This window comes from Petaurus breviceps, unplaced genomic scaffold (genome assembly GCF_028583685.1).
Source record: "Petaurus breviceps papuanus isolate PSGF00001 unplaced genomic scaffold, PetGlider_PUasm1.0 91133, whole genome shotgun sequence".
Lineage (NCBI taxonomy): Eukaryota > Metazoa > Chordata > Mammalia > Diprotodontia > Petauridae > Petaurus > Petaurus breviceps.
In genome coordinates, this window is record NW_027187419.1 from 97321364 (window position 1) to 97340958 (window position 19595).

Genomic DNA, 19595 nt, shown 5'->3' on the forward strand with positions numbered 1-19595 from the left:
CAAGTGTTGCAGAGAGTTATAGAGGGGATTTCTGGTTAGGTATGGGTTAGACTAGATGACTTCTGAGGTCCTTCTATCTCCTAGAGTACATGATTTCTGCAATATGAACAGACCACTACTCTCTTTATAAGGCCTTTGCTGTCTCCTACCTGACTACAAAAGTCTCCTTATATGGTAAGATCAACTACTCAGACTCAAGGTCATTTAACACCCTTATATTGTTCAGTCATGTTCAACTCTTCATGATCAATGTGGAATTTTCTTGCAAAGATATTGGAATGGCTTTCCATTTCTTTCTCCAGTTCATTTTGCAGATGAGGAAACTGAGGCAAACAGGGTTAAGTAACTTGCCCTGAGTCACAAAGCTAATAAGTGTCTAAGGTCAAATTTCAACCCATAAAGAAAAGTCTTTCTGACTCCAGGGCCAACACTCTATTCCCTGTGCCACCTAGCTGTCCAACATCCTTGTGACTCTCCTATATAAAAAGAAAGGCCCTTGACCAAATGGATCACCTGCCTCAGAACCCAAGAACTCAAGGTGTACCTTGAGTGTAAGTATTTTGTTGAGAAACATAACACATATATACAAGAGGCAGAGAACTGAAGAGTATCCAATTAAAACAAATTCATGGATGATAAATCACCCTAGAGACAGAACAAAGCTATTTGTAGAATCTTATGTGAGCTGAGAGTCAACTGAACTGTTAAATCCTTACATCTGTCAGGTAAAATGAATAATTTCCATTATAGTTTGCACTAAAATGGGAAGGTCAGATGGAGAAAGTGGTCCACTTAGGCCAGAGTATCCTGTAGCAATTTGGGTAAGTTGACATTTCTACTTGCCATGTAGAAGATACATAGTCTCCAAAGCTGCTAATAAAGTCCCCTTCCCAAGTTCTAAATGTAAATGCAAAAACTGAACAAAAGGGAAAAAGAATAAATTGCATCAACTCACCCACAACGGGTCCCATTAGTTTCATTGTAGTTGAGGGAGCTGTTGGCCCACACTATGGTGTTGTTTACACAGATCTTACCAGGGATACTAAGCTCTTGTAACTCAATATCATATGCAATATAAGCATCTGTCATCAAGCCAAAAATAAGTAACATTCCTGGCTGAGCCATTCCATGTAGAAATGCACAGCAACTTCCCCCAAACATCAGCCAGTTGTCCCTTGATGAAGAAAATCGAAACTTGAAAAAGAAAAATTCAAAAGTTAGAAATGAGTGTATGTATGAGTGTGACACACCCCACATATATACAAATGTGTTATATATAATATGTAGCATATATATACATATATACAGATACTTGCATATATAACTGTGTATTTATTTTACACAAAACACACAAATATATTCTGGAAAGTGATATTGAATTAGGATTTTGTAAGAGCCATATTCAATATCACATTTTCCAAGGAAAAAGTTTCAAACAAGATAGTCCAATTTTATTCAATTAAATATGCACGCCAATTTTCCAGAAACTTATTAAAATTATAATCATTCATTCAACAAACAAACAACATCATTTGTGTGCCATTTTATCCTGTGAGGTAAGAGTATTCTCCCCATTTTCCAGATTAGAATCTGAAGTTCAGAGATGGGCAGGCCCAGCTGGGATCACATAATTAATAAGTGTTTGAGGTAGAAGTGGAACTCAGATCTCCAACCTCAAAGCCAGCTCTCTTTTCACCAGGGATTTTTTTTTTTTTAAGCAATCGGGGTTAAGTAACTTGCTCAAGGTTACACGGCCAGGTGTTTCTGGGTGGGTGCTTAAGTGTCTGAGCCCGGGATTCGATCTCCAGGTCGTTCTGACACTGGAGCTGGTGCTCTTACTCGCTGTGCTACCTGGCTGCCCCTTCGCCAGGGATTCTTAACATTGAGTCCATGAACTTGAATTTTAAAATATAAGTCTACTAAAATGCCTCCACAAGACTTTCCCTGATTTTCACCCCCTCAGGTTGCTTTGAATATAAGCTCTATGCAGGAAAGGATTGCCTTTTTTAAACTTTCTGTCCCTCCTAGCACCTACTTTAGTCCCTGCACACAATGAGTAGTTAGTTCACAAAGTTCCTTGCTTTTGTTACTACGTGGAATGCATTATGTTAGACACTGGAGGGTTGGTATGACCTGGTGAGGAGAGCCACAAATTGGGAGTCACAATGCCGGGTTAGAGTCCTGCCTCCAGCACTTAGTAGCTGAGTGACCTTGGGCAAGTGGCTTAATCTTTAAGCTTCTCATCAGTTTACTCCTTCTATAAATGAGGATATTAGTACTTTCATGATATAGCAAAAAGAGGTGTGAGGAAAATGCTTTGTAAACTGTAGAACACCAGAGGTGTGTCAGCTACCATTCAATGATCAGTAAGACGATCCCAATTCATGATTTGGTTAGGAGTTCCTTTCCAATTTATATTTTCTATTAGTATAGTGGTTCTAGACATTTGAATTTTCACTAGCTCTGAAATTCCCTCCCATTCCTAGTACCCTCCCCCACATAAATACAGCTATTTCAAATGAATTTGTACTTTAACCTGAAAAAAAAATTCTACATCTTTTGGTACAGTGTAGATGAGTATACAGATTTATAATCACATGAGGTACATTTCTTCCCTAGAAAAACATTTTTCAATGCACCAAAAAAAATGCACATTTGTACAAATTTTCACAAGGTACAATGTACATTTTCCAATGTACAAGAAAAGAAAAATGATCCCTGAACTTTATCATTGAGAAGATTTTCCCAAAATATCAGAATTTTATCAGTTATTAGCTTATGCTTTCTTCTCTCCTTTCTTGCCCTGATCCTATTCATCTAAACTTTATAGGTGGGATCTGTGATTTCATTGGTGGCAACTCCCCTAATTGAGGAGTTGGAGGAGATCTGAGGTCTCAGTTTGTTTCTGACTTAATAGAAAAATAGATGTTAAGGGACTTGCACAGGCTCTCACAAATCAGAGTTAGGATTTTAATTCAGGTTTCCTGGTCTAGCATTTTTTTCTTCCACTACAGGATGCCTTAGTACCTGAACTCTAATAATCCAAGGAACATAAATTGAGCCCTTTTTCATTTCAGTCACTTAAATATATATACATAATACATGTATGTGTGTATGTATTATGTATGTATATACGCATGCATGTACGTATAGAAATATACACATATACCTATATATGCATGTACACAAATGTGTGTACATACATGTAAATATAAACAGATATAGATTTGTGTACATGCATATATGTATATATACACATGTATATATATGTGCACAAATAAATATGTATTATAAAGGAGGTGGGGAAATCAATACCTTGGGTACTGCTGGCAAATGAACTTATTGTGCTGACAAGAATGGGCAAGTCTTGAGCCTATCATCAAGCCAAGGTAACTTTTGATAATGATGGTTAAAAGAAAAATGAAAAAACTTGAACTGGAGAGAGACTTGGGGATCTAGGTTATGACTTCACAAGTCTTTATTATAAGAGGGAATATACATTGCTATTAGGACATGATTTTACTGATGAAATGAAAAATGAGACTATAGTGGGTTATTTTTCCAGGGCATTAAGTCCTGAGTAATATATTACTTAGGATAAGGTATTTTACTAGCAATATATATGAACTCACTATTTAGCATATGATCACTGGTGCACAGATTATGACTGAAAAAGTCCTCACTGGAGTTAATTAATACCTTCTGATATGACTTTTATAAATGTAAAACTTCCTTAAAGACCTTAGTCAGTGCAATTACTCAATCAGTGTTGTAAATCTGCCACTGTGTGGGCCCCACCCAGTTACTGACTGCATGCTAAACATGTTTATTACCAATTGAAAGAAGCTGACTTGAATACGTGCATCTTTCTTCCCATCTTGTGACCTGAAGAAAATAAAATGTGCAATTATAGATCATCCTTTCCAAGACAAGGAAGAATTCCCATAAGGATGTAATTGTTTGTGTCCCAGGCCCCCTTGCAGAAGGTACCTTCAGGAACCTACCACACCAGGCATCCCACACAGAAACTTTGGGTGGAAATATTCGATGTCTTTCTACATGAGTGACCTTTCTCCTGCCTATCCTTGTTCTCAAGTTATCTCCTTCTGACAGTAAAGTATACTTACCTATCTTTGGTGTTCAAAAAAAATATTAAACACTACTGATAGGAAAGAAATACTGATACTATCTTGCTACCTACTGATAGGATTCCTACTCCTCATCTTTCTTGGAAGATCGTGTTTAAGCATCTACAATATGTCACTTGAAGTGCAATTTGAATTGAGTTTTTGTTTCCTCTAAGATTCTAAATACCATGGATAAAATTACTCTAGTGTCGCATAATTAGGGTCAGTTTACCCAAATAAAGTTAGATATAAGAAGAATTCATGTTTAGTATTAGGGAAAGAAATACAGAGGGCATTATGGGGGCTGGAAAGAGATAAGGACTATGGACTGTGAAAGAATTTAAAAGCCAAATAAAGTAAGTTTTCATAATAGTGTTTAAACCTTCTGATGAAAGTTTTAAGCATTCAGAGTACTGTGGTTGGTTGGGGGTGGAGAAATAGAAAGCTTTGGGAAAGTTTGCTTTTAGTACTATTCTGAAATAGGAATGGGTAAGAATTTCAATTTTGTTCCATCTTGTTTTTAGTCATATCTGACTCTTTGTGACCCCATTTGAGGTTTTCTTAGCAAAGATACTGGAATAACTGTCCGAAGCCAGATTTGAACTCAGGAAAATGAGTCTTCCTGACTCCAGGTCCAGCACTTTGTTCACTGTGGTCCTCAAAAATGGTCCTAAGGCTTCTCCTTCCAAGCCTCCCATAAAAAGTATTTTAAATTTGGTGCTATTTCATTAACCTATTAGTTGTTTAAACAAAGAGTCATGAAGTATCACCGACACAGACTGTCAATATTCTAATTTGGAATCACAAACTTGGGGGAGGTTTTATTTTTTGAAGAGATCTTGACTGTTATAGGTTTGGAGCTAGCGGGGATCTCAGTAGTCACCTCATCCAACACTTTCATTTTATATACAACTTGTCTTAGGGGGAATGCAGACTTTAAGAAGGAGTCTGACTATTGGATGGAAAGTAGATCTGACTCTCCCCAAAATTCTCCCCCTGCCTTGGGAAAAAGGAATTGTGTACAGACTGGAGAATTGAGCAAGCAGGAACATGAGATTATAGTGTGAAAGCATGGATGAAGACAGCTGTTGAGAAGTAAGTCAGTATAAAGAGAGCAGCAGTGAAGGGGATCTGTAGTGTGGAGTTAAGAGAACCAGCCAAGGGGAAGGAATAACTCAGTGAACTTCTACTAAAGCACGTGTCTCTCTTCAATCTTCTATGAGAGCTATTATTCTGTCAGGTCAACAGTTGAGTGTACAGATATTGTGTTGGCCAATAGTTTTTTATAGTAGGTAAATGGAATCTAAATTGAAAGTAATAGATAAAAAATAAACAGGTTTGCATACACAGCTAATTGGGAGGGACACACAAGTTTGCCAAGAGTTGGAAAGGGTCATTAGATCAATTAGGTTCAGTCCAGATCCCCTGGCAGCCTCTCGTGGCTTATCTCACAGCAGTTGTCCACTCCAGAATGTGTGCACATGGAGAGAGGCAAGAAAAAAGCCAAGATCAAAATCCCTCCTTTCCTAGTCTTTTCTGTCACAGCTTTGATACAATTCCCTTGCTATACTTGGTTGGAAGTAGGGGAGGGAAAAGAGAGACCAAAGGACACCCAAAGCACCAAGTCCTTCAGAACTGAGCACATGTTTCAGGGCCCAGGCTGGGTACTCCATGATCTATCTAAGCAGATCAGGGAGGGCCTGCTATCTGCCCTCATTACAGGTGTCTCCATACCTATGTCTCTTCCTCCCACTTACTCAACTCTGTCTTCAATTTCTTTTGACTTTTACCCATGGGTTCTTTTCTCTAAGGTACAGGAGGGGGCCCAACTTGGGAGATGAGGCTACTATCAGGAAGCGGAGAGGTGGCATCAAGCCCTTCCCCCAGATGTCTCTGCCCCAAAGGAATACATATAGAGGAGGAAACCCAAAGCCTAGAAAGGATGAGTAACTTGCTCAAGGTCATAACTAGCAGAGTCAAATTTCAAACCCAACTCCTTGAACTCCAAACCCAACATTCTTTTCATTGTTCCACACCATGACACAGAAACTTAGCACATAACCTCCATGTATCCACCTGGAACCACATTTAGGAGAGTATGACTATGCAACCACATAGATTTCAGCCAACCTTGTAATTAAGGGAGTGGAAAGAATTAAGCAAAGATAATTTATTTAGCCACAGATACTTCAGTTCTGGTACTGTGGATAAAGCACCTAGGAGGCACAATGGATAAAGTGCCCAGCCTAGAGTCAGGAAGATGAGTCTTCCTGAGTTCAAATGTGGCCTCAGACTTGCAGTTTTTGTCCTTCATTCTCTAAGAGGATCATGACATCAGGAAGATGATGCCATGACTTGCAAGTGAATTGGATTTGAGTGAGTGAGGGCTGTGCAAAGACAGCAGCCTCACTTTCTCCTCCAGAGCCATCTGGGTCCAGTGGCCAGATATAGATCAGAACTGAACCTGGATGTTACAGCCAACACCTTAGCTCAGGCTCTCATCACCCGGACCCTTAATTGTTCTCCCTCTTAAAGTCTTTCCTATCTCCGATCCTTCATTCACATGGCTGCCAAAGCATGCCTAAAGCATAGACTTTACTGTGTCACTCCCCTGCTCAAGAAGCTCCTGGTTCTATTCACTTCACTTTGCATCAGTTCATGTAAGTCTTTCCAGATTTTTCCAAAAATCATCCTGCTTGTCATTTCTTATAGCACAATAGCATTCCATCACAATCATATACCATAACTTGTTCAGTCATTCTCAAATTATTGGGCATCATTTCCAATTTTCACTTTCCAATTCTTTGCCACCATGAAAAGAGCTACTATAAATATTTTTGTTCCTTTTTTTTAATCTTTCAGATATAGAATTAGTAGTGCTGGGTCAAAGAATATACAACGTTTTTTTGCCTGTTGGGTGTAGTTCCAAATTTCTCTCCAGAATGGTTGCATCAGTTCACAATTCCACCAATAGTACATTAGTGTCCCAATTTTCCCATATCCCCCCAACTTTTATCATTTTCCTTTTCTGTTTTTGTCAATCTGATAGGTAAGAGGTGGTATCTCAGAGTTGTTTAAATTTGCATTTCTCTAATCAATAATGATTTAGAGCATTTTTTCATATTATTATAGATAGCTTTGATTTCTTCATCTGAAAAATGCCTGTTTGTATCTTTTGAATATATATCATTTGGGGAATGATGACCAGAGTGGTTGCAGATAAGATAGATGGTGGTAGGGGTAATCCAGGGTTGGAGTTTGGCAAATCATGACAGGCAACAGGACAAGAGGGCAAGGGATTTAAGCCTAATTTATAATATATAACTATATTCACCAGCTCTCAGGTTAAGACTGAAGAGAGGGAAGGTAAGCTGGAACAGGGTTCATATACTGGGAAAACAAAAATTGAAGGACTGCAAGTTACAAAAAGAACAAAGAATGAATTCAGAAGGGGGTGGGGCATACCAAGAGAAGGTCAAAATAGATACGTGATTTAGACATAAAGGGTGATAGCATAGGCAAATTAGGGGAGTATGAAAGAGTTTACCTGTTAGATCTATGGATAAGGTAAAAATGTATGACCCAAAAAGAGATAGAGAACATTACAGGATATAAAATGAACCTCACCTCCTACTTTACAAAGAAAAGAGGCCATTCACAGGAGTACAGACCTAAAAATGGGAGGGATCTTAAAGGTTATCTATTTTACCTTTAATTTTTGCAAAGAGGAAACTGAGGCCCATAGGTCAAATAATTTATTACAAGAAACATAACAACAGAGGCTAAAGTCTTCTAATTGTGATCTCCCTGAGAGCAAAGACTGTCTTGTGACTTTCTTTGTATCTCCAGTTCAGGGGGCCATCTCCAGGCATCCTGATCTATATCTTGCCACTGGAACCAGATGACTCTGGAGGAGAGAGTGAGGCTGGTGACCTTGCACAGCCCTCCTTCACTTAAATGCAATTCACTTGCAAGAGGCATCACCTTCCTGATGTCATGAGAATGAAGGACAAACAACATCCCCAGTGCTTAGCACAGTGCATGTCATATAGTAGGCACTTAATAAATGTTTATTGACTGATTAACTCCAATGCCATATACAGCAGTCTCCATACACCAAGCACATTGTCTCTCTCATAAATTCCTCCTTCTCTCCCAAAGACTCAATACCTTAAAAGACTCAACCTCTCTCTCTCTTTTTTTTTTTGACAAAGAGGCAGTCCTAGTTCTTGAGAGGAAAACCCACCCATCTGCCCTTAATCAATCCCCCCATCCTTTTCAGGAGTTTTTTTTTTCTCTCAGTCATCCCCTCTCTTTACCATCAGTTTCTCCTCATGTTCTCCACCACCACCCACATACATACCTAGCTCTTCTTTTAAAAACTTTCACTAGACCTCATCATTCCCAAAAGCTGCTATCTTTAAAAGCTATTGCCTTTAAAAGCTACTGTCTCTCTCCCTTTTCATAGCCAAACTCCTAGAAAGAGATGTGGACGCTTGTTGATTCTATTTACTCATTTTTCAATGCCTTGCAACCTCACTTCCAAAATCATCTGAGCTCTGATGTTACTAATTATCATTTATCTCATAGATCCAATGGCCTTTTTTTCAATTTTCATCCTTTTTTATTTCTTCGCAGCTTTTGACATAATTGACTACCGTCCCTTCTTTAGATGATCTCTCCCCACCCTTGCCTCGTGTGGCACTTCCCCCAGTCTAACTATTCCTTTTCAGTTTCCTTTGCTGCATCCTTATCCTTTTCCTCCCCATTAAATATGGACAGCCCCCTAGTTCTGTCCTAGTCCCCTTCCTTCTATATGTTCTCTCACTTGATGACCTCATTATCTTCCATAGATTCAGTGATCCTCTCTATACAAATTATTTTCAAATCTATTTCCAACCCTGAATTCATATTTCTGTCTGCTGTACTTTTCTACCTGGATATCTTTTAGGAAACTCAAACTCAACATAGCCAAAACAAGATTTATTCTGTTTTGCCAAAGCCTTCCTTCAAACTTCCCCATTCCTATCAAAGACACCACCATCTTTCCCTCATTTGCAACCTTGGAGTTACGTTTGGTTCTTCTTTCTCTTCCCCTCTATCCATTTAGTTGCAAACACTCATTGATCCTACCTCCACAATACCTTATCTCCATTCACTTAGCCTCCATACTAGTTCAGACCCTCAAAAACCAACAGGGTTCCCTGCTTCAGGTCTCTCCCATGCCCCAGTCTATCTGTCACACAGCTACCAAGTTGATATTCCTAAAACAAAGATCTGGCATGACAACCCTCTACTCAAAAATCTTCAATGGCTCCCTATTGCCCCTCAGAAAAAATATAACTACTCATCTTAGTACTTAAAAACTACCACAGTCCAATGTCATGCATTTTCAGCCGTAGTCAAACTGTCCAGTAAGCTGTTCACCATACATAACATCTCACCTCCCATCTCCTTGCATTTGCATTCTATGTCTATAAAGCCCTCCTGCCTCAGCTCTACCTCTTTATTCCCTAATTTCTTTTGAAGTACAACTCAGGTGAAACTCTTTATGTGAGGCCTTTCCCATGTTAGCATTCTTTCCCTCATGACATGAGTTTCTATATACATTATTTACATTATTATACATGTTATATATCATTACCATCACCACCATCACTCCCCCAAACAAATGATTTTTGCCATTGTATCTCTAACACCTGACATGGTATCTCACATACAGTAGGTGCTTAATACAGGTTTGCCGAATTAAATTACATGTAAAAATAATAACATCCAAATAGACTCTGGAAGGAAATATAAATGGCTGTCTTGAACTAGGTAGAGATAGAGGTAGGGAACAAAGAATGTAGCTTCAGGATACCACCATGTAGAATCTGTTCTAGAAATTTTCTATTTTCTATTCCCTTTGTAAAAATGTCATGCTTGAACAAAAAAAACCCCACCACAATTCATACTAGAAATATAGCATTATTATTAACAAAATTAACTTACCTTGTTTTCTTAGTATTGTTATCTGTTAGAACAAAAATCAAGCAAAAATGTAAGATTTATTAGGCATTTACTGTAATCAATTCATCATACTTTATGAAAAGGAAATTAGATTCTTGTGGCAGTCACTTTGTAAAGACATGGTTCCTGAAAACTTAGTAACTTTACTAACTTGTGGTTTTGCCTCCTTTTATACAACAGAGTGAGGACAAAGTTCTTGCTTCCCTCAAGTATTGGCAAAGCGTGCCTTCCTCCCTTTTCCCAAAACATAGTGGACTACAGGTACAGAACAGAGTTTGTGTTTTTTAGACATGACCACAGTATCGATTTATTTTTCTAGTTGTATTTCTTTGTTTTTCTTATTTTCCATTGGTAGTAGGGGAAAGTCATCAGGAAGTAACAGCACTGTTAGTCATTAATGTTAATCAATAAAACATTGATTTAGCTGTTTGTTTTTTTTTAAAGGAAAAGAGCCCTTACCTGATTCATTTGATTCAAAGGCATGATTCTCCTCTCCAAATTTTCTAACACTACGTAGGATGACTGAATCAGACATGATAATTTCTATCTTCAATCAATGACCCTGTAAAATAGAAAAGAATCACTGCAATTCTTATTTCTTCTAGGGAAAAAACAAACCACCAATCAAATTAGTTGAAGTGAAAGAAAAATTCACCCCCTAAAATCAACCTTTACTAATTGTTCTGAGTCACAACTCGGTCATTGACCTTGGAGGGCTCTTTCAAATAAAAAAATTTTAATGATTAATTACTTAAGAAGTTGCATAAAGGAATCTGGAAACAATTTTAAAATGTTTTCTACTTTATTTTAAAGGGTTGGTGGTATCAAAATTTTGTGAGAAGAAATAATTTGCTAGTATTTTAAGTCAATTTAATTTTTCAAACAATTTTTTTTTATTTTAAAAAAGCTAGATTAGCAATTTCAGATACTTGATTTTAGGAAAACCAGAGACAATCCCATAGGAACATATGAACCAAGATTCTCTGTCTAAATCCAGAAAGGCAGGAGTCAGAGGTTATTTTCATTATCTGAAGCCTTCTTAACAAAGTATGGAAATTAAAATTCATCTTTAACATAAGGGGATGTGCTTCTGGAAAAGAAGTCACTCTACACCAGTGGTGTCAAACTCAAGTAGAAATCGATCATAGGAATATTGACTTAGAAAAACACAAGTTAGCATTGTCTAGGTCATGTTGAATTTTCATTATTATGTTAAACATTTACCAGTTAGGTTTTAATCTGGTTCAGGCCTCACTCTCACCCCTCTCTTTTGTAGATGAAGAAAGAGTGGCTCAAATGTTGAGTAATTCACCACAGGTTGTGGTATATTGTATAGAAAAATTAAATTATCTTTGTAAGAGTGTGCCCCCTTTTATACTTAGCAAATTGGTCTTGGGGGGGGGGGGCAGGGAAGAGAGGCCAAGAAAAGTAAAGAGCCTTTCAGGTATAAATGAATATCTGTCTTTGGATATTGAACTTTTGAGTTGCTAAATTGCATATGAAAAGACAGACAGTGCACTTACCCTCAGAGCATAGAAAGTCCTATTTACCCACTCAAAAGACTCACAGGATGTGGGGAGATTTTCTAGGTGGTCCCCATAGGCTAGGGAGAGGTCCTTCATTAAGGGACCAGACCTCTGAACTAAGAAGATTTGTCTAATGGGTGAAACTATTCTTCTCCTATATCCAGCCAACCAGAGGATAAAACTCAAAGAGTCTGAGAGATGAAAGCTGGAGTTAACTCTACTGGCCCTAGTCTAGGGGATTTCTGTCTTTTACAGATATGGTAGCACTCCTATTGAAAGAGCATAGTAGCACTCTGCATAGCCTCAGTCTAAAAAGGGCAGAAACAAGACCTAAGAAAATGATAGAAAAAGTATTAATAATTCAGATTAAACTTAAAAGTGTGTCCTGTGTACAGTTTTTGGAGAGCTTGTTAATCATTTATGTTAAATCATCAATAAAACATTGATTTAGCTGTTTGGTTTTTTTTAAAGGAAAAGAGCCCTTACCTGATTCATTTGATTCAAAGGCATGACTCCCCTTATCACACAGATGGATGCCAAAGAAGCACAGAGATTGTCCTTTAGTTACCCCTTACTCTAGCCACATGATCAGTCCACCTCCTTTTTCAATCACACAATTCCCTGAAGGTACCCTTAAATAAATTTCCTCTTCTTAATTTTTTGTCTATAGTGCTAACTGCCATGAAGAGATGCTCCAATGCCCTTTGGGTAATTCTCAACTTCAACTTGTCAGAGATTTTCAGCCCTACATTATTATTATTTATTAAATTAAATCATTAAATATTAAATGTTTTATTATTAAATTATTTAGTTACTATTTATTAAGTTGCTATATAAATTATTTTATTTGAATAACTAAAATTATGCTATTATAAACAGGGACTTCTGTTTTAAGGAGAAATATGAGTTCATTAAAAGAAATGCACCATCACCAAAGGCAATCCAGTGCTCTTAATCCCTTCCATTCAGTTCTAGGTCTAACTCATTGTCTGTTGGCAGAATATATAACCATTTTAATGAACAAATTCTACAGGATGCCCATTCAACTGCATATGAATCAACATGACAATACTAGGATCTTAAGCATCCATAGATCTTTGTATCCTGAGTTTGTGTTTTATGTAAATTCTATTCCTTACAACATTACATCTAGGTAAGATGAATAATTAAGTTTTATAGAACAGATCCTTTTGTTAAGGATATTTGTTCTGTGAAGTTTGGATTCAGTCAAAGGGCCACTCTTGAGGGCCTAGAAGGATACAGACAGGCTTTATAACCACTTCTAAAATCTTATTAAGAGTGAAGGTGAGTGAATAGAGCACCAGCCCTGGGGTCAGGAGGACCTGAGTTCAAATACAGCCTCAGACACTTAACACAAAAACTAGCCATGTGACCTTGAGCATGTCACTTAACCCCAGTTGCCCTACCTTCCCCCCTTCAAAAAGCCAAAAAAATAAAAATAAAAAAATAAAGTAAGAGTGAAGGTGGGGGATTCTGGGAAGATAGTAGAATAGGTCGGGAGACTTCCAGCTCTCCAAATTTCCTTCACAAACTAGGAGGGAACAATTGTCTCCAAGAGATTGTAGAGTAGAAAAAAACAAAATGGGATAAAGCAAGACCCAATCTGCAGGGGGGGAAGTTTAGCCTGAGTGAAGTGCAAATACATCTAAGCCTGCTCTACAGAATCAGCAAACAACATGCCTCTGGAGTCAGCGGGGTTGGAAGGCAGCCTCAGCCTCAGGAACTTTCACCTCATGGACAGTGTGGGGGTTGGAAGGCTGAGTAGAAGAAGTTTAAAGAACCTTCCATTGTTGAGCATGCTAATCAGATAGGGTCCTGGGCTGTGGCTTAGTACAGGCCTGATGAGTGCCATAGAAGAAGGGTGGGGACCCTGCTGGCTGTGGGCACTTGCAGGAGAGCAGAGTCCTTGGTTTTGTTTCCAGGAGTAAAGGACAGTTGAAGTTTGCAGTCACTGGAGGGACTGCAGGGAGTAAGAGTATTTGTGGGACAGTATGGTTGGGGGCCTTACCTTGGCTTAGGGATAGAGAGGAGTGCCCAAAGTTGGGCCCTAGGACAGAGCTTAGAAAATAACAATAAGAAGGACCTGAGTCCTGAGGCATCACACCCCTCAGGACTAGAATTTGATTATTTTAAAAACAAACAGCTGCTAAGAATAAAATAAAACAAAACAAAATTAAAATTAAAATGAGCAAGCAAAGGAGAAAGAACCCAACCATAGATAACTACTGTGGGAACAGAGAAGATCTGGGTTCATATTCAGAGGAAGATAGTGGAACTAATAAAAAAACAAACACTCCTTTTTCAATGAGAAATGTCAAATGGTCACAAGTCCCAAAAGAGTTCTTGGAGGAACTTAAAAAGGACTTTAAAAATCAATTAAGAGAGATCAAGGAAAAATTAAAATAAAAATAAGAGCAAGCCAAGAAAATTTAAAAAATATGAAAAGAAAGTCAAACAAGTAGAAAAAGAGAATCAAAAACTTGAGGAAGAAAATAATTCCCTGAAAACTAGAATTGGGAAAGGAGAGACTAATGACATTATAAGACACCAAGAAATAATAAAACAAAATCAAAAGAATGAACAAATGGAAGAGAATATTAAATATATCATCAGAAAAGCCATTGATCTGGAGAATAGATCAAAAAGAGACAATATAAGAAAAGTTGGACTACCAGAAAGTTACAATCAAAAAAAGAATCTTGATACAATATTATGAGAAATTATTAAGGAAAATCACCCTCAAGTTCTAGAACAAGAAGGTAAAGCAAAAATAGAAAAAAAAAAAAAGATTCCAGGAAGAAAACTTACAAGATTATCATAACCAAGCTTCAAAGCTTCCAGGTTAAGGAGAAAATATTGCAAGCAACAAGAAAAAAAAAAGCAATTATATATCACAGAGCTAGAATTATACAAGACCTAGCAGCTTCTATGTTGAAGGACAATAGGTTTTGGAATATGTATTTTATAGAGGAAAAGAGTTGGGGTTATGACCAAGGGTAAATTATACAGCAAAGTTGAGTATAATCCTGCATGGAAAAAAAAAGTATGGGCATTTAATGAATTGAAAGACTTTCAGGGATTTGAAACAAAAAGCAGAACTTAAAGGAAAATTCAGTACTTAAGATCGAGGAGAAATATAAGGTAAACATTAAAGACCAATTATAAGTGACTCAATAAGGTCAAATAGTTTACTTCTTACATGTGAAAATGTGATCAGTATACTTATGACTGTCATCATTATTTGGGTAGTTTGAAAGAAGGGCTTGGGAGGAACTGTATATGATGGGGTGATTCTAAAATTAAAACTGTGTAGGGAGAGATTAAAAAAATTATCTCATACAAATGAGACATAAAAGGAAGAATTGATACATAAGAAACAAGTAGGGGTGTAGGGCTAGTAGAGCAGGTACCTTACTCTAATGAGGGGGCAACATACACATCTAGAAGTGTATAAAAGTCTTCCAAATTTAGAAAGAAATAAGGGGGGGGGGTAGGATAAAGGAGAGACTTTAAGAAGGATGTGTAAATTAAGAATTAGAAGAAGGAGGGGATAAGGGGGAATCTCTGAGAAAATCAGGTCAATTAAGGTGGAAGGTGGGGGAGAGGGATAAAGGAGAGCCTCTCTGAGGGGTAGGTAGATTAAGGAATAAGAGAGCAAGGTAGCAGGTAGAAGTAAAGCAGAGGAGTGAAGAAAGATAGAGTAAATAGGGTGAGAAGGATAGTGAGGGAAAATAGGATGGAGGGAAATACACAACAAGTAATTACAACTTTGAATGTGAATGGGATAGATTTACCCATAAAATGAAACAGATAACAGAATGGATTCAAAATTTGAATTCAATAAATGTCACTTTCAGGAAAGGCAATAAAAATGAAAGATACACATAGTTAAAATAAAGGGCTAGAGTAGAATTTATTATGTTAAAAAAAAGCAGGGGTAATAATCATGATCTCAGACAAAGTTAAGCTAAAATAGATGTCATTAAAAGAAAAAAATAGGGAAACTTCACTGTCACCAATATTATTCAATATTGTTTAGGTCTCATTTCTTGAATATATAAAGAATTTTGTCAAATGTATAAGAATATGAGTCATATTGATAAATGGTCAAGGGATATAAATAGGCAGTTTTTCAATGGGAAAATCTAAACTATGTATTATCATATGAGGAAATGATCTGGACCATTATTGATTGGAGAGATGTGAGTTAAAACAACTTTGAGATATCATCTTATACCTGTCAGATTAGATTAAATGATATATGCCCTTCAATTGGGGATTGACTAAACAAGCTGTGTGTATGTGATTGTGATGTAATACTATCATGATACAAGAAATGATGAATTGTTTGATTTAGAAAAACATGGAAAAACTTAGACTTATGAAGAAAGATGCTATCTACCTCTAGAGAAAGAACTGACAAATAGAAATATGCATTACATATGTATATGTAATATATACATTACATATTTATGTGTATATATGTTTATAAATATGTATATGTGTATACACATATATATTCTCATTTAATTGTGGCCTTCTTTAGGGTGGGGAGGATAGGGGAGGGAGGAAAAAATAAAATAAAAAATAAACAGCAGAGAAAAACAGAGGACCTAGAAGAAAGCACAGAAAAGCTGGACAACTTTGAAAACATTGCCTAGTATTTACTATACGGGTTTTCTTGAAATGGAAATGTATTGTTTTCTATTGAATGCTCTCATGTTCTGCTGTGCACTTGAAAGGTTTTTTTTCTTTTCTCATTTTGTATTTGAGTTTAAAATGAATTAAATTTTTTTTTAAACATGAATGTGTGTTCCTTTGGAGAAGTTTTCAGGAAACCCCTGAGGGTCACTAAAGGCCAGAGATCATATACAAGGGTTTACAAGATTCCTATTCTATTCAAACTGAGATTACTCTTCATCTCTTTTGTTTATGTCACATATAAATATATACAGATATAGATAGATATATTTATATCTATATGTAGGCTATATGGTTATGAATATATAGAGACATAGGTTATATGGATATATTTATATCTATATTACAGGTTAAATAGATATAGATATAAATACATAGCATACATAGATAGATGTGAATATTCATCTATATAAATCTGCTATTTGCATGTTGTCTCATCCATCTATTAGAAAATGAATTCCTTAAGGGAAAGGACAGTTTTTGCCTTTCCTTTTAATCATAGAGCCTAGCACAATGCCTGGCAATTGTGTAAGCATTTACTAAATACTTGCTAATTAACAGAAAAGAGTTTCAAACTGGTTTTCTAGGGAGCTTCCTTTGTCCCGGTGTTTTGTTTTATTTTGTTTTTTATTTGGTGCTATTCTAGGTTTCCAAGAAACTCTGTGGGAACAGATCCAGATTATCAAGGTTCCTGTGGAAAAACAGGATTTCAATTGACCTAAACTAAAATCATCATGGGAGAGAGTGGTGATGAAAGATGAAAACTTTGAAGTTGTGTTGTCTGGACCTCAGGCACATGATCATATTGAGCCCAGGTAAAATTCCTAAATTTTGTTATGGATAACATCACTCCATGCTGACCAAAAATTATTGTAGTAAAAATAAATAAAATAAAAATAATTAAAAAAAAATTAACTCCAGCTCACATCTACTTTAGATGTCACTTTAGTGTTTATAGTTTTTATTTATTTATTTGGTTCCCTATTATTATTTATATATTTAGTTCACTAAAGTATCACTTTAGAGTTTATAAAGCAGTTTCTTTCCAATAAGGCTACCTGGTTCAAGTTTTATCCTCCCCACTTCACAGATGAATCAGAGAAGTAGACCACAGCCATACAATTAGAATGTAGGTGATATGGGAATCAGGTACGACGAGCAGATCTTCTGCCTACAAGTCTCATGTTCTCTCCATTGCAACCTCACATCTTAGAACAGAAGAGGGTGTGTAGTGATATTTTCCCCACCGAAGTAAGTATTGCAAGAATAAATAAAGTATATACCTCTTCACGTCTGTCTCTCTAAAACATCTTTTTTTTTTTTTTAAGAGAAAGCAACTCAGCTTCCTAGCCCCATGAAGTGTTCAGAAGGAAAGAGAGCATTAATTTTGTCTCACTGGTGACCATTCTCTAAATGGCAAATCTGAAGAATGGGTTCTGGTCACTTTCCCAGCCCCTTCCAGTTTACTTCTGATTTAAGATACTACTGTTCATGTCAAACTTTGGAATGGTTTCTTTCTCCCAGGACCTACCACTGTCATGAGAGTCAATGTGAGGAGTACAAACATATAGGTTTAGAGCTGAAAGACCAAGTGGTATATCTTCTACATTTTACAGATGAGGAAACTGAGGCAAAATTTACCAAAGGTGACAAAGGTAGTGATAGAGCCAGGATTTGAAGCCAAGTTCACTGACTCCTTGTCTAGAGATTTTTTTTTCCTATTCTGCAATGAAAAGAAGTATTATCCTATATTAAAAAGCTCAAACTTTCCCCTAGAAAATATTAACCTGAGGCTTCTAGGTGGCATACTGGATAGAGTATAGATTCTGGAGTCAGGAAGATTTGAGTTCAAATCCAGTCCCAGATAGTTGATAGCTGTAACCCTGGGCAAGTCATTTAACCTATGTCTGCTTCAGTTTCCTCAACTATAAAATGGGGATAATAGCACCTATGTTACAGGATTGTTGAGAATCAAATGACAGAATAGTAACCTGTACTGATATAAGTTTTGAACATTTTAAGTAGGAAAGGACAAAGTTATGAGTTAGTATTGAGAATCAATAATATGACAGGTACAATATAGAAAGATAGAATTAGATGAAGTCCTCGTGTTCATGGTTGTAGCCACTAGGGTAGTATTCCCAGGTGGGGAGGGGGAGGCAGAGAAAGAAAATTATTTATCCTTGTTTTAAAACACAATTATTGTCTATAGGTCAAATCACATCCTTAAATCATAGAAAGTGATAACTGAAGTAGAGAATTAGAACTTTTTATTCATTTAAATTTGAACCCCAGGGGAAATATGAACATTATTCCTTGCTCTATGAGGGCACAATTTTCCTTACAGTTTACACAGAATAAATCCTAACTCCAATAATCTGCTCCTTCCTTGGACCTGTGGAACTTTCCAGAAATAGAGGCCTCCCCTGAGCAGCAAAGTGGGTGATAAGTCTCCTTTTGTTCCCTGTCAGTATGTCTTTTACACAATCCCTAAAACAGAACTTCTTGTTGTCTCCACTTCAGCCAGACTAAGAATCTTACATATTGTCCAACTAACCCACCTGTTCCCACTTGCCCCAATTTGGAAAAAAAAAAAAAAAGAGAATCACCAGTATTCATCTGATGGCATTGATGTCACTTTTATTGTATTCACTGGAGATGTTATATTATCATTAATGTTTACAATATTATAAAACTGTCGTACTCTCAGAAAAAGAGAAAAGGCTCACCTTCAGGACCCTTGAAAACTATAAATGGTTCCTAGATTATTCATTAAATATTACTCTAGAGAACAATACTAGACCAGGAGGAAAGTTTAAAAAACAAATGAACAAAATCCTTACCAACCCACAAGTGCAAATATAACTTTAAATGGAGAAGATTTGAATAGAGGTATCCAAACCTACAGAGGCACCACTTACCTGTGGATATAGACCTGAATGAGCCAAAAGAAACTGCTTCAGAGCAGGGAGTCAAGAAATATTGCATCCTTTCCCAACCCCAGTTTTCATCACTTTAAAGGCTTGATCAGAATTCAGGCGTTTTAGTTAACATTATCTATTTGTTTATGGGTCAATGGCCCTGAGGCTGTCCTAAAGCTCAGGTTGGTGACATAAGAGGAAGGGTTGAACCTACTCCAAGCAATAACACCACATACATAGCAGGGAAGCTCTTTAAAAAAGTTATCAGCATGAGCTTTTGAGATAGT

The 19595-nt window shown here is 36.8% G+C and overlaps 1 protein-coding gene and 1 long non-coding RNA gene across 2 annotated transcripts in view; one reads left to right on the top strand and one right to left on the bottom strand.

Annotated features, from left to right (window-relative positions):
- The window catches only part of ABCB11 (ATP binding cassette subfamily B member 11), a 100368-nt gene extending 94370 nt beyond the window's left edge, over positions 1 to 5998 (bottom strand). The window contains exons 1-2 of the mRNA XM_069080192.1: positions 5918 to 5998; positions 956 to 1194 (exon numbers count right to left, since the gene is read on the bottom strand). Of these exons, the coding sequence (XP_068936293.1) occupies positions 956 to 1194; positions 5918 to 5998 (320 nt within the window). The remainder of the gene's footprint in view (positions 1 to 955; positions 1195 to 5917) is intronic.
- Positions 5999 to 10317: 4319 nt separating this feature from the next.
- LOC138154721 (uncharacterized) lies at positions 10318 to 18926 on the top strand. Its single transcript, XR_011166670.1, has 3 exons — positions 10318 to 10400; positions 17034 to 17202; positions 17478 to 18926. It is a non-coding gene; the product is annotated as an uncharacterized lncRNA (long non-coding RNA).
- Positions 18927 to 19595: the final 669 nt, after the last annotated feature.